The 14,576-nt window shown below is 24.3% G+C and overlaps 2 protein-coding genes across 4 annotated transcripts in view; both read left to right on the forward strand.

The window, feature by feature from the left end:
• Nucleotides 1-1,982: 1,982 nt before the first annotated feature.
• On the forward strand, nucleotides 1,983-10,769 carry LOC100200423 (prenylcysteine oxidase 1). 2 transcript variants are annotated; one of them, XM_065795949.1, is made up of 5 exons: nucleotides 1,983-2,302; nucleotides 2,443-2,600; nucleotides 4,271-4,484; nucleotides 4,743-4,918; nucleotides 9,964-10,769. In XM_065795949.1, the coding sequence occupies exons 1-5, from the start codon at nucleotides 2,091-2,093 to the stop codon at nucleotides 10,698-10,700; spliced, it is 1,497 nt and encodes a 498-aa protein (XP_065652021.1). In that variant the 5' UTR covers nucleotides 1,983-2,090; the 3' UTR covers nucleotides 10,701-10,769. The 2 variants fall into 2 exon arrangements, with proteins under 2 accessions (XP_065652021.1, XP_065652022.1); XM_065795950.1 differs by having other exon boundaries at nucleotides 2,164-2,302; nucleotides 2,426-2,600.
• Nucleotides 10,770-11,195: 426 nt separating this feature from the next.
• LOC100212832 (protein PHTF2) overlaps nucleotides 11,196-14,576 on the forward strand; it is a 39,259-nt gene continuing 35,878 nt past the window's right edge. Inside the window, exons 1-3 of one of the 2 annotated variants that reach the window (XM_065795951.1) lie at nucleotides 11,196-11,480; nucleotides 11,564-11,623; nucleotides 12,226-12,292. In XM_065795951.1, the coding sequence (XP_065652023.1) occupies nucleotides 11,442-11,480; nucleotides 11,564-11,623; nucleotides 12,226-12,292 (166 nt within the window). In that variant the 5' untranslated portion in view covers nucleotides 11,196-11,441. The remainder of the gene's footprint in view (nucleotides 11,481-11,563; nucleotides 11,624-12,225; nucleotides 12,293-14,576) is intronic. The other variant, XR_010638157.1, reaches the window with a different exon arrangement.

Raw genomic sequence — 14,576 nt, forward strand, 5'->3', positions numbered from 1 at the left:
TGATTTTTTGGAGGGAAATTTGAGTTTGAAAAAGATCTCATTTCTGCTGCAGCACGGAGCTCTCAGTGACTGGTGAACTTTAAATCAAATAAAACTCAGCTAATTGCTATCGCAATAATCTATATCTTCTAATATTTATGAACGGTAATTCACTCGATAAGTCATCTACACTTTGTTTTCTATGATTAACTCTTACTTTCGATCTTTCTTGAAAATCAAATATCAAACCCATTGCAAAATTAGCATCTGCTAAGGTTGCATTTTTTTTTGTGCTTGTCACTTTCTTAATGCGGATTCTATTATTTTTCTCTATAAATCTCAAATCCGTCCTTTTATCGAATATTGCTGCCATATCTGAAGTGGTTCTTCAAATGGTGCTCTTTCTCTTTTGGACAAGGTGCAGAATGCATTGTAAACATAGTTGGTCCTGCTGTTGCAATAACTTTCAACCATTGTCACATCGTTGTAATGTTGCTTTTCTTTCTCTTTTCTATAAAAACTATATTTGGCGCTGCTCTAATGAGCTAAAGTCCTTGTGCCATCTACTAAAATTCATTCTCTTGTTACTCGTCATTCAATTAAGTTTTAACTTTTTACTGTACTCGAAAAATTCTTTTCTGTCTAGTTTTTTTCCTTGAACATCAGTTCTTTGGAGTTCAGTCCCTTCATTTTGTTTTCCTGATTCATATAGTTTGAAATCTTTTAGGTTGTTTGCTAATCGTTATCTTGCTTTATGAACTTCAGTGGCCCTGGTGCTATCGAAATATAAAACAAAAATTTTACTTTGAGATAAGTTCATTTTACTTTGAGATAAGTTTGATAATTTTTCTTTGAGATAAGTTCATTAAATTATTTTTTATCCTAGATTTTTAAAATAACAGGTTGTTTGCTAATCGTTATCTTGCTTTATGAACTTCAGTGACCCTGCTGCTATCGAAATACAAAACAAAAATTTTACTTTGAGATAAGTTCATTTTACTTTGAGATAAGTTCATTAAATTATTTTTTATCCTAGATTTTTAAAATAACACTCTGCATTTTTTTAAGACATGGTTTTAAGTGACCGCCCCGGTTCTTATAACCAAGACCATAACAAGTGAAAGTTTTCTAAAAAGAACTAAAAATTCTGTTCATACAACATTTATTTTGACAAATGACAACAAACCACATTTTATTTTAAATGGGTTTTATGTTTTTTTAATGTTATATTTAAAACGTTATTTAAAATAATGTTTTATAAAGTGATACAATGTTTTACATATACAGTATAAAACTGCATAAAACAAAAATAAAACAATGTAGCAAAGTTGTTTTTTTATTTCAAAAAATCTTTGACGTTGAGAAAACAACTATGCAATTTTATTTTTATTTTTTTTATACAACTTTTACAGTAACAATCTAATACACTTTTAAAATAAAAAAAGAGTTTTATCGACACTATCTCCATTTTATTTTATTGAACTTCAGAAAAATAAAGTAAAAATCTTTTTAATCGAGACAAATGAGGCAAGAAGCGAAAAGAAAATTCTGATGATTACCTCATAATTTCTTTAAAACAAAAATAATCTGTAAGTTAGTTGGCTGAATGTATTCTTTTTATGTTTTTGTTGTTGTTTATAAATTTTTATTTTTCGTTTTTACGATTTTTATGCATAAAATTAGCGATATGAAGTATTTCAATCATGTAAAAATTAGAAGTATTTCAATCATGTTTTTACATGATTGAAATACTTCTAAAGAAAAATTACGTTTGTCATTATGTTTTTTTTTATTTTGTTGTACTTTATGTTATTTATTATGTACTATTATAATATTGAAATATTTTAGAAAATTATTTGTTTGGTTTGTTGTATACCACTATAATATTGAAATATTTTAGAAAATTGTTTTTTTGGTTTATTTTAATACCATTATAATGATGAAATATTTAAAAAAATGTTTGATTATGTACCGTTATAATAAGAAAATATTTTAGAAAATTGTTTATCAATTTTTGTATAGTTAATTCAAAAGGCTGTAATAATGATGTTAAATTTGCTAATTTATTTGCTTAGAATTGAACTTTTGAAGTTTCCTTTTGAATTTGTAAAATGCTAAAACTAGTATCAGTTACTGCGACTGCCACTGCTCTTTCTTGTTTTGGATGCCACTCATTATACCATAGTTTAAATACTAAAGTTGAATGTGAGATAAAAGAAAAAATTGTAACTAATAACAAAAAATTACATTTAAATGAATCTTGTCATAAGGTTGCAATTATTGGCTCTGGAATAGGAGGTTGTTCTGCTGCCTATTTCTTGAGGTACAAATAATCTAATTTATAGCTAAGTTATTTATTCAAGTTTTATGATTGCTTAATTAAATCATAAAAATTTAAAATTAATAAAAAAGATAATGAATTTTTTGAGTGGTTTGTTTTGATAAGGAACTTATTTTCACAAGAAAATTGATGCCAAATGTGAAGATTGATGTTTATGAGAAAAGTCATATTGTAGGAGGTCGCTTATCTATAGTAAAAGTTGGAGACCATGAATTTGAAGCAGGAGGTAGTATTATACACAATAAAAATCAATATATGGTTAACTTCATGAAAGAAACAGGTACATTATTTACAAATTTTTGTTTTCATGTTACAACAATAAAGTACAGGCAGGGGTAGAAATTCTGAAAAAGCTTTTTGTTCAAGAGTTTTTTTAGTTAAAGTTATTTTTGTCTAAGATTTTTTTAAACCACTCTCTCTAGTATATAGAGATGAGATTAGAAATTGTTAAAAACCATTTAAAAACAGAGTTTCTGTTTGTTGGCTCTTTTTTTGTTAAACTGTAAATGTTCAAAAATTGAGGAGTCTAATTTTATTAAAGATAATGCAACTTTTTTTTTATTTAATTTTTAGGATATAGATTAGTATGTAAGATTTCAGTTTAGTGATTTTTATGTTAGATAAGAGATCAAGGAGCCTGTTGTGTAATGTCTATTGGTAAAAATATGGCAAAATTCGTTTACTTTTTGTTCTTTTCATATATTAATATCTTTTCCCAAAAGGTATTATGTACCTAGGTTATAGGATTTATCACTTCCAAAGTATATAAAATATTATAGGCATAACCAGTAACACTGTCACAACAAACCAAATGTTTAAATAGGGTGTTTGCTTGGTTTGCTGGTGTTATATTGATTATTTTTTTGATTATTCATGGAGTCTTAAATTTAATGACCATTTCATTCATAAAGGTGTGATAAATGTCAGTTATTGACAAATAGTCTTTAATTGAGGGTCTATTATTTAGAATCATATTTATTAATTGGGGTCTTAGTTGAGTACTACTAATTGACTAGAAAACATTTATATCATGTTTATCTGCATTTTATAAAAGACAAAAAGATACAAAATGAAAAAAAAAAAAAATACTAAATAATTCGTCTTGAATTTCATCACTAAAAAGTTTTTTAAAAAAGTCTAAAAGTGTTTGGTTTTAGTTAAGGTCTTTTGGAAGGAGAAAAAACAAAAAAATGTATTGGATTTTAATGGGTTCTCATTCAAGATGTACCAATGAAAAATTATTTTTACAATAAGTAGATATGAGTGCTTTTACTTTTATTTATAATAGCAGCTTCTATGAAGAAATTTCATCATCTTTATTAATCAAATCATTATCCGTTGATTATCAAACCAAACTTCAACTGATTCTCTTAAGGTCTGTTTTCAAACTTTCAGATTTACTATGATCTTGATTCAAGCATTTTAGAAGTATTATTTGCATTATACATTACTTTTTAGAAGTATTATTTGCGCTATATATTATTTTTAATGACTTTAAAAATAATATATAGCTTTTAAAATAATATATGACTTTAAAAATATAAAACATTAATATATAACAACTTTATATAATTACACAACATGACTTTTATTTTTATTAATTATACAAAGAATTAATTCAGTTTTTTGAACAAACCAATCAAATGTGTTGAAAAATGTAATTTATGTATAAAATGGAATAAATGTGCGGCCTATTAGAAAGCTGCTACCAATGGCTTGTAGTCAAAATAAATAAATAACTAAAACTGCTGTTGGTGGCTTGCAGTAGTGAAAGAATTAATAGGAGTTTTAATATAATATTTGGAGCATAAGACTAAAAAAACTTTTTTGATTTGTCATTTATCTGTTGTTCTTTTGTATAAATAAAATAATAAATATTTAATTTTTCATTATGTAATCATGTTAAATATTTATTGTAAATATTGTTAAATATTTGTTATATTTTTTAAGGACTTCAACCCAACTTTAAACCTGAAAAGAATTTCGGTATCTATAATGATGAACATTTTGTTTTTGTGGAAAGTGGAGTTAAAATTTGTAATTTTCTTAAATTACTGTGGAGATATGGGCCATATACCTTATACAAAATGAATTTAGTAGTGAATGAAACATTAAAGCAGTTTGATAACATATATAGCTTGCAAGAGTATCAAAAAGCATACAGGTGAGCCATACTTTAAAAAGAACAATATAATTGCCAAACTACTTGTTTTTGTTTCTTTTTGTATTACACAAACAGCTAAGAACAATAGTAGAACTTTCTAAGAACAGGGTCAAACTAGAGTTTACTAAAAACTCATTCACAAAGCAATATTTTACATTAATTTATATAATTATATTTTGACTTTATATGTATGTTGTAATTTAATTTTTTTAACTTTGCTCTTTTAAACTTTTAACATTTTAAACTTTGCTCTTTTAGAACTGTAGAGGAACTTCTTGTAGATATTGGGGGAAAAAAATTTCTGCAATACACTAAGGAAACTCTGGCAAATATAATGTTAAAAGAAGGAGTTAGTAAAAAGTTAATAGATGAACTAGTTACTGCTGCCATTAGAGTTAATTATGGACAAAATACAAACATAAATGCTTTTGCAGGTATATGTGAAAATGAAATTATTTCTTATACTATATTCTTATACTTATTACTTTATTTGGATTGCTTGGTTATGAGAATTATTTTTAATTCCATTGTATAGTTGAATTTTTTTTTAAATTTAAAAAAACTGTATTAAAGCTATATTTATTAGCGTTATGCATTTTTGTTGTGCCATAAAATCTCAAAACAAGGCCTATATATATATCAACCCTCAGAATTAGGAAAAATGAGGTTGGCAATAATTTGCCGACCTCAATCTTTTTGAGGTCGGCATCAGGTCGGCCTTAAAAAGAGTCTGACAACCTTTGTATCAAATAAAAATTTGATACAAAAGTCTAACCATAAAACATAGAAATGAGGTTGGCAGTTTTTTGCCAACCTCAAATACTTTCAGGTCGGCATTGCCGAATGCTGACCCCAATTCCGAGGGTTGATATGTATGTGCGTGAATATTGATTGATATATATGTGTGTATATATATATATATATATATATATATATAGATTACTGCATTTGGGAGTATGGAAGAAAAAAAAATGATTCTTATGCCAACATATTTGTCACTTTTAATTACTTTTGACTTTCGTCCAATATTTCCGTGTGAAAGTTAAAACCGTGAGAAAGTTAAAACCATTAATTTAATTACAAGTTAATCGTTTTTTTTAAAAAACCGCAAAAACGCAAATTTAATTGACCAGTTGAATGTTTTTGATAATATAAACAATGTTTTTATTTTCATTTTTTTTTAATAAAATGTTTTTATTTTCATTTTTTTTTACTGTAAATCATGCATGGAGTGTTGCTACATCGACTATCTTATAGCCTGACTCGCAATGGAGTGCTGCTACATCGACTGACAAATAGCTTGACATGCAATGAAGTGTTGCTACATCGACTATCTTATAGCCTGACTCGCACAGGAGTGCTTCTACATCGACTGAGGGTTTGGTTGGGGCAGGCAGCCTATCAAGTAACAAAAAAAAAATTCCGGTCTTGCATTTTAATTTTTACTTTTTGTCAACAAAATACATAAAAACTTTCTGACAACCAGTTAGGGGTTTTATATATATATATATATATATATATATATATATATATATATATATATATATATATATATATATATATATATATATATATATATATATATATTCGGTCACAACTCTAGGATAATGTGTATATATATATATATAATTTGTATAAAAGAAATGTATAAATATAATATAATTTGTATAAAAGAATTAAAATATGTTGTTTTTTTTTCCATTATTTTCTAAAATTTTATATTATTTTGATTTTATTTTGATGATTGATTTTTTCTCTTTAAAAACACTTCAAGCTTGAAGCAAAATACTTCAAGCTTGAAGCAAAGATCATAATAAATATATTATTTAATTCTAATAAAAAATATATGATTTAATTTAAAACTAATTTAACAAAAGTATATTATTTTATTCTGATAAAAATTTTTTTAATTTTTTAAAATTAAATGATTCAAAAAGTATATTTGATTTTAATAAAATTGAAGTTAATGCTTTTACATTTAAGTTATAGGTTTAACTTAACTGTCAAATTTATTTCAAAATACTATTGTTCAATATTTAAGTTTTATTCTAAAATTTGCTCATTTTTATCAGAATTTTTTTTTCGGTTTTCTTTCATAAACATTTTATTTTTACTAAAATTTAAATTCTTTGTTAATGTGTTTCCAGGCTGCTTCAAAAATTTGCACAAAATGTATGTTAACTTTTTTTTTATACGCAAGTTAAAGTGCAACGATTATTTTTTAACATAACATAACATAAATACACACTTGTGCACACACTATATGTATATGTATATATATATATATAAATTAGTAAAACACTCATCTAGTTTTTACTAATTTTTTACTAAATTATTATTGCTCTGTTTTTTAAGAATATTAAGCACTCTATTTGTAGAATAGACTAACATAATTTATATGTATATGTATCAAGCCTTCCCCGGAAGCGTGTGCATCACATGCCTTGTTTGTCCACGCTTAAAGTAATTTTTTTAAACAACTTGACGATGTTTTATATAGTAAGTGTTTTAAGAAATTGCGGCAAAATAAAGCTATACGAAACTAGAGAATAAAACAACAATACTCTAAGAAAAGAACCGAATACTATACAAAATAGAATATCTAAATAAAATAAACTAAAAAAGATTGAGTATTAAAAAAAGAAAGTTGTCAAAAAAATATCTAAATATTTTACTCTTTTTGTTTTCTTATTTTAGGGCATTTATTTTTTTATTATTTTTTTTTCCACTTTTCCAAATTGATACAAGTCAAATTGATACAAGTCAAATTGATACAAGTCAAATTGATACAAGTCAAATTGATACAAGTCAAATTGATACAAGTCAAATTGATACAAGTCAAATTGATACAAGTCAAATTGATACAAGTCAAATTGATACAAGTCAAATTGATACAAGTCAAGGAAAAAAGTATATATATAAGAATATAATTTTTTCTTTGATATACAATTTTTTTGCGATATAAAAGAAACAATTTCAGACATGCATTTAATGCAGTAAATACATTTATGATAACTATGTTATTATATGTATATATATATATATATATATATATATATATATATATATATATATATATATATATATATATATATATATATATATATATATATATACACATGCGCACACACTATATGTATATGCATATATACATATATGTATATGCATATATATATATATGCATATATATATGTATATGCATATATATATATGTATATGCATATATATATATGTATATGCATATATATATATGTATATGCATATATATATGTATATGCATATGCATATATATACATATATATATTGTTCTTTCCCTCAAAATGTCAAAATGTTTCTGGGTTTAGATTTTCATTTCAAGTTATTTACAATGCTACAAGTGTGTATGTATATGTATATAGTGTGTGTGTGTGTGTGTATATATATATATATATATATATATATATATATATATATATATATATATATATATATCAGGGCTTGTGATAAAGCGAGCGCGATCGCACTCCGCTCGTAAAACGCGTCCGTAAACAGTATTTTCAAATGTTCTAGGTGCGATAAACAACGCTCGTTCAGCTTATAACGAGCGTATAAAATAACGCTCGTCCAATAGTTCTGGATTATTTTTTTATTTTCATAAAATATTTAAAAAAGATTTTTTATTAAAGATATTCTATTACCAAAGCACTAATATAAAATATAAAAAGCACTAACGTAATGAATGAGCAGTTTGAAGTCGTTAATAGTCGCTAATTTCAATTATGGAATGTGCACGTGGAAACACAATGTGAATACAAAAATGCGCAAATAAAATAAGAATAGAAAATTAGAAAACCACTATAAGAAAATTAAAAGTGCAGAGTATTTTTGATCTTGTGAAAATGTCAAGTAAGATTTATTTGATTTATTGTGTGTAATATTCCACACATCGTTTATAATAAAAATAAATATTAATAATAGAGTAATTTTTAAAATTAGTTTTTGTTTATAGTATAGGTTTTTTTATTAACTATTATTTATTTTAACTCAAATTTAAAACGATTCTGTTGTTTAGAATGTTCGCAATCGTATTTGAAAAGGAAACAAATTAATGACGTCAACATTTATTAAACGGAAAGTCATTATTCTAATTATTATTATTTCAAATTATTCTTGTGTTATTTTTTTAAGATAAAAAAAACGTAATTTAAAAAAGAAATTTTAGAAAAAAACTAAATAATTAATTTGAATAAAATAATATCAAAAAATATAAAAACCATTAATCGTTAATTAAGTTTACAGCGTAACATTTTAAAATACATATATCAAAACAAAGTCACTAAATTATACTTCAATACTAAATCAATAAGAAGTTGCGTTTTTGTTGGATATTACTTTTTTATAACATAAATAGTTAAAAATAAAATCTGACAATATACAAGAAGTTTGAAAGTATAAAAATCTACTTCGTTAAAGTAATTTCATGAGTGTGATACTAATTTAAACATTTTTTGACGAAAGAATTATGTAACAAATAAAAAAAGATATAAAAAAATAAAAAGCTTTTTATGAGCATCACCTTCAGCAATTTTCATGATCACGCTCGCCGACGTTATTTCGAGCGCACATAATCACGCTCGATGAAAACATAATCTAATTTTACGAGCACGATATAACACGCTTGACGATTTTCTTCATCACAAGCCCTATATATATATATATATATATATATATATATATATATATATATATATATATATATATATATATATATATATATATATATATACACACACACACACACACACACACTATTTACAGCCTTAATATTTTGAAATAAACATCTAACTCCAGATTTTTTGATATTATACTTTTCGAAGAAAAGTATACTATCAAAAAAGAAAACTTTTTTCTGCCATGATATATTTCTGCTTATGTAGAAATACCAGCAATGTTTAATACTGACTAAATCCATAGCATTAATGTTATAATTCTTTTGTTATAAGTCTTAAATAGGTGAATTAAGGACTACAGAAATAAAGACTTAAAAAAGAAGAAAAAAAATAGTGGCTATAAAAGTAAAGCCTTGAAAAAAAAAATTATTTTTAGCATTTTAATAAATCTTAATTTAAAACTAAATTTTTTATTCACTTAGTTTTGTTTTGAGTATTTTTTTAATTGTAATTATTAATTTTATTGTAAATAGTTATTATAAATACCTAATCACTTATCAATTTAAATGATGATTTTTATTATTACGCTTAATTTGTTACACACACAGTTGCAATCAGTTGTTATACAGCAGTAAATTAAAAGATTTTCTAAAAATTTCTGTTTCTATTCTTTTAATTTTATTGTTTTAATAAAAGATTTTAAAAATGTTATAGCACATTTACATAGTTATTTTTTAATTTTTTGGTTGTCAAAGAAAATTTTTATTATTCTATTATAAAAATATTTTTTATTTATTTTATTATTTTTAATAAAGTATTTTATTTTCTAGGTTTAGTAGCCCTGGCTGGTATCCAAGGTGATTCTTTGTTCTCTATAAAAGGTGGAAATTATCAAGTTTGTAAAAACTTATTGTCAATCTCTTATGTCAATTTAATGTTAGATCAGGAGATATCTTCTATTGAAAAATGTTATAATAATTCCACTAAAAAAGTCTATTATAACTTAGAGTTTAACAATAATGAAAGATCAAAAGTTAATTATGATTGTGTTATTGTTGCTGCTCCGTTAGAAGCACCGAAATGTATTCTTAAATGCAATAATTGTTTAGACTGGCCAAATACACAAGGATCTTTTAAACAAATTTTTGCAACCTTTGTTCAAGGTTGTTTAAAGTATGACACATTAAACTGTAAGAATGAAAATGAAGTTCCATCATTTGTTTTAACAACTGAAAATCTCAAATTAAAGTATACTTCAATTGGAATTCAAACAGATGTCTATGGAATTGTGCCAGAAAAGAAAATTTATAAGCTGTTTTCTCACTACAAACTTAGTGATGATGATTTAAAAAGCTGTTTCCATCTAGATAATTCATTAACTCCAAATCGTGTTGTAGAATGGTATGCTTATCCTGCCTATAATGTGCCTGAAGTTTTTGCCCCTTTTAAACTTGATGATGGAGTTTTTTATGTAAATGCAATAGAAAGAGCTGCCTCAGCAATGGAAATGAGTGCTATAGGAGGAAGAAATGCTGCCATATTGTCATACCAATATTTGGAGAAGTAATATTTTGAATGAGTAGAATGTCACAATTCTATTATTTTTGTTTTTGTTTAGAAAAAAAAATTTTTTTAACTTTTTGATTTTTTAAAATGTTTTTTTTCCATTTTTTGTCATTCTTTTAAGAGCATCTTAATTTAATATATTCTATCAATGCATATATTTTAAAAGTTAAAAATTTATTCTTTTTAACTTGCTAAAGTTTTTAAAAAAAGTTCAACTATCATGTTTTCTATTTAATATTAATACATAATTAATAACAATGATGAAACTTTAATTATTTAATAGCATTTATTTTTCATTGATATCTTGTAAAATAACATATTTTTTTAACAGAAGGCTTTTGCTATGCAAATTTTTATGATGTATTAGTACTATATAAAACATTTAAATTCTAATTTTATAAATTCTTACTGTGATTTTAAAGCTTTATTTTTTGTTTCTTTAGAATTCCATACATATTTTTAGGGCGTTTTCTCTTAAGAATTTTAAATCTTTTTCAGATTAAGGTTTTTAATAATTTGTATAAAGAAAAAAAAAAAAGAAGAGTTATTTGTGATTACTGCATCAAAGTGTTTAAATTTTAAACATTTTATTAACAAATTTATTTTCTATTGTATAAAAGTGATTAAGTAAAAAAAGTGATATTTTGAAGAAACTTGATATTTATTGCTGAGAAACATTTGATATTTCATTGTGAAGAAACTTGGTCATCTTGTTGTGTAAAAACTTTTTCTTCTCATATGTATGGATCTCAATGGAGCAATTTCATGGTTTCAAACTAAGGTATTTTAAAGTTGATGTACATTTATTATTGCCTGTAAGTTTTTAATAAAATTTTATTTAAAAATTTTATTTTACAATTAAAGATTGGTACATATGATAAAGCAAATTGGGAAATAACAGTAGAGAAGCACGATGTTGATGAGGTAATGTCTATTATTATATATTATCTATTACAATGATATTTCATCATGATGTTAATGAGATATTTTATCCCAATGAAACTAAAATATGTTTTAGACATCAAATAATATTTTTATTTTTATTTCAACTCAATCAACCATTTTAACTCAATCATTTTAACTCAACTAAACCATCAAAACTTTTGTCAACCATATTTAAGACTAAAGCAGGAAACACTTGTGTTTATGTTGATTGAAACAATGAAAAATATTTATTCAAATCAGGGATGTGGAGTTCCAAAAAGGACCACAGATTTGAAAGTCAGAAACAAATTAATTATTCCTTGTTTTAGGTGTTGTTTTTTAAACCCTGAGTCCTTTTGTATAATGGAGGCTTGGATTTCAGGATTCCAGGACTTCATGCTTAAAAACAATAAGTCATTAAATTTCATTAATTTTTTTTCGTATTTCAGATCATAAGTCACCCAACATTTTTAGAGCTTTTGAACATTGGAGACAAGGAAAAAACAGAGATTTAAAGCCAGAGTTCTTTTGGGGTTCTGCATCCCTGATTCTAATAATCTGCTACTGTGAACTCATTCCTTTTTTTTTTTTTTTTTGTTTAGATATTAACTGATTGTTTAAGTAATGCAAATTTGCCTAAAGATTTGTTAGATATCGATCTCATTAGAGGTGAGAGGAATTTTAAATATTTTGTAGTATATTTTTATTCTGCATATGATCCTGACCAAGTTTTTTCCATTTATGTTTGAAAGATCTTGAGAAAAAAAAGTATTCTTGTTTTGTTAACAACAGCTTTTCTGCTGTTGTTAACAAAACAAGAAAAGTTATTATGAGTCTAATGCTGTTGTTAACAACATGATATTAAAACAAACTGTAATATATGAACTGAAATATATAAATATGTAATAAATAATCTGCTGTGTATTCAATGCTATGCTATTTGCATAAATGAAAATCCTCTATACCAAACAATATTTGAACAATATAGCTATTGTGTTATATATTTGTGTAATTATTTATATATATTTATATATATATATATATATATATATATATATATATATATATATATATATATATATATATATATATATATATATATAAAAATGTGGTTTGTGGTCAGGAAAATTAGTTCAAAATTGCAAACTTGAATAATGTGTTTTAGGGACAGCTCAATTAACTTTACTTTCTAACAGGTCCCTATTATTTTGAAAAAAGTAGATTTTTCTAAAGTGTGTCATGTTGGGTCTTAAAAGTTGCGAAATTATATAAAAATTTCAAAAAAAATGAAAATTTCATACTACAATTATTATTTTAGATTTAATTGCACAAAAACTATGGTTTTTTAACTAGAAATAAAAAAATACATTTTTACAAGTTTTTAAAAAATTTATAAAAATAAAAAATTTTTAATTTATTATTCATAAAGCAATTATTATTTTTGAAACTTATATATTATTTTGCTTCTTTTGAGTACCAGGTTGACCTACTTTTAAGGAATTTTTTTAAATTTTAGGACCCCATTGAAAAGTAAACTTAATTGAGCTATAAATATTGGAATAATGCTTAAAACTTTAATGATTTTTTTTTTAATCAATTAACGACATTTAAACATCTAGCCACCTAATTATTAAAAAATATTTTTTTTGAACTGGTCTAATATTTATATATATATATATATATATAATATATATATATATATATATATATATATATATATATATATATATATATATATATATATATATATATATATATATATATATATATATATATATATGTATATATATATATCAGGGCTCAAATTAAGCGTCTCGTGATTGCGAATCGCTATTACTTTTCGCACCTTCACGATTAGTTTTTTCTTAAAATTTGTTTTTTCGTGATTATTCTTTTTTTATTTTAGAAGATTGATACTCTATTTGCAAATATTTAGTGTTCTTTTACAGTATAAAACTGCAGTGACTTCTGTAACAATAATTTTTTTTTTAAAGCGGAGCATAAAGTAAAAAAAAGAAAGATAAAAGATTTAGAAAATCAATTAGCAAAAATGTTCAAATGTAGGAAAAAGACAGATTGTTTAAGGAAGGAAAAATTTATAAAAAACAAACGATTAAATACCTATTCAAGAGAAGAAATAAAAGATTTTGATTGAAAAAAGAAATAAAAGTTAATTGATTGAAAAGTCACTTTCTTAACTCGAATTCTCAAAGGCTTTATTCCGATTTAGCTCATTCATTATAAACAAATTTAATGATATTTTTATAAGTTTATTTTGCAAAGAGTAATGGAAGGCAATATAGACTCCAAATAGTTATTAAAAAAAAACTTTAAAGTTTGCAAAAGTTAATACGAAAGTAGAACAAATGTTTTCATGTATGAATTGCGTAAAAAATGACTGGAGAAGTTGTCTTAGACGAGATATTTTAAAATCTCTACTTCGGATAAGTGAAGAAGGTCCTGAGATTGACAAATTTGAACTTGATACTGCTATGGACGAATGGTATAATGATAAAGTTAGACAATTGTCAGCAACTTTTCATTGTTATCCGGAAAAAAGAATAAGAAAGTCAGGAAAAACAGACATTGATCTAGCGACAGTTACAATATCGGATTTGGAAGAAAGTGAAAGCGAGGAAGAAAATTTAATATTCTAAGCATTAAACTAGTGAAATGTTTACAAAACGATCAAAATATTTATGATTACGATCTAATACTTTTTTTATTAGCAATCAAAAAAGGTATAAGATCGTAAAAGATTCAATTATTTAGACACATTTTTTTCTTTCGCTTTATTTTATTGAATGAAAAAAGTGAATGCTAACTTTTATTAAAAAATTCATTGAATAAATAGCAATAGAATAGAAATATCATGGGAATTTTATGGGGTTACTTAGATAAGAAAACTTACTTAATAAGAATTTAATTATCATTCTTGTTTGTGATTGTGCGG

Source organism: Hydra vulgaris, chromosome 04, assembly GCF_038396675.1.
Source record: "Hydra vulgaris chromosome 04, alternate assembly HydraT2T_AEP".
Classification (NCBI taxonomy): Eukaryota; Metazoa; Cnidaria; class Hydrozoa; order Anthoathecata; family Hydridae; genus Hydra; species Hydra vulgaris.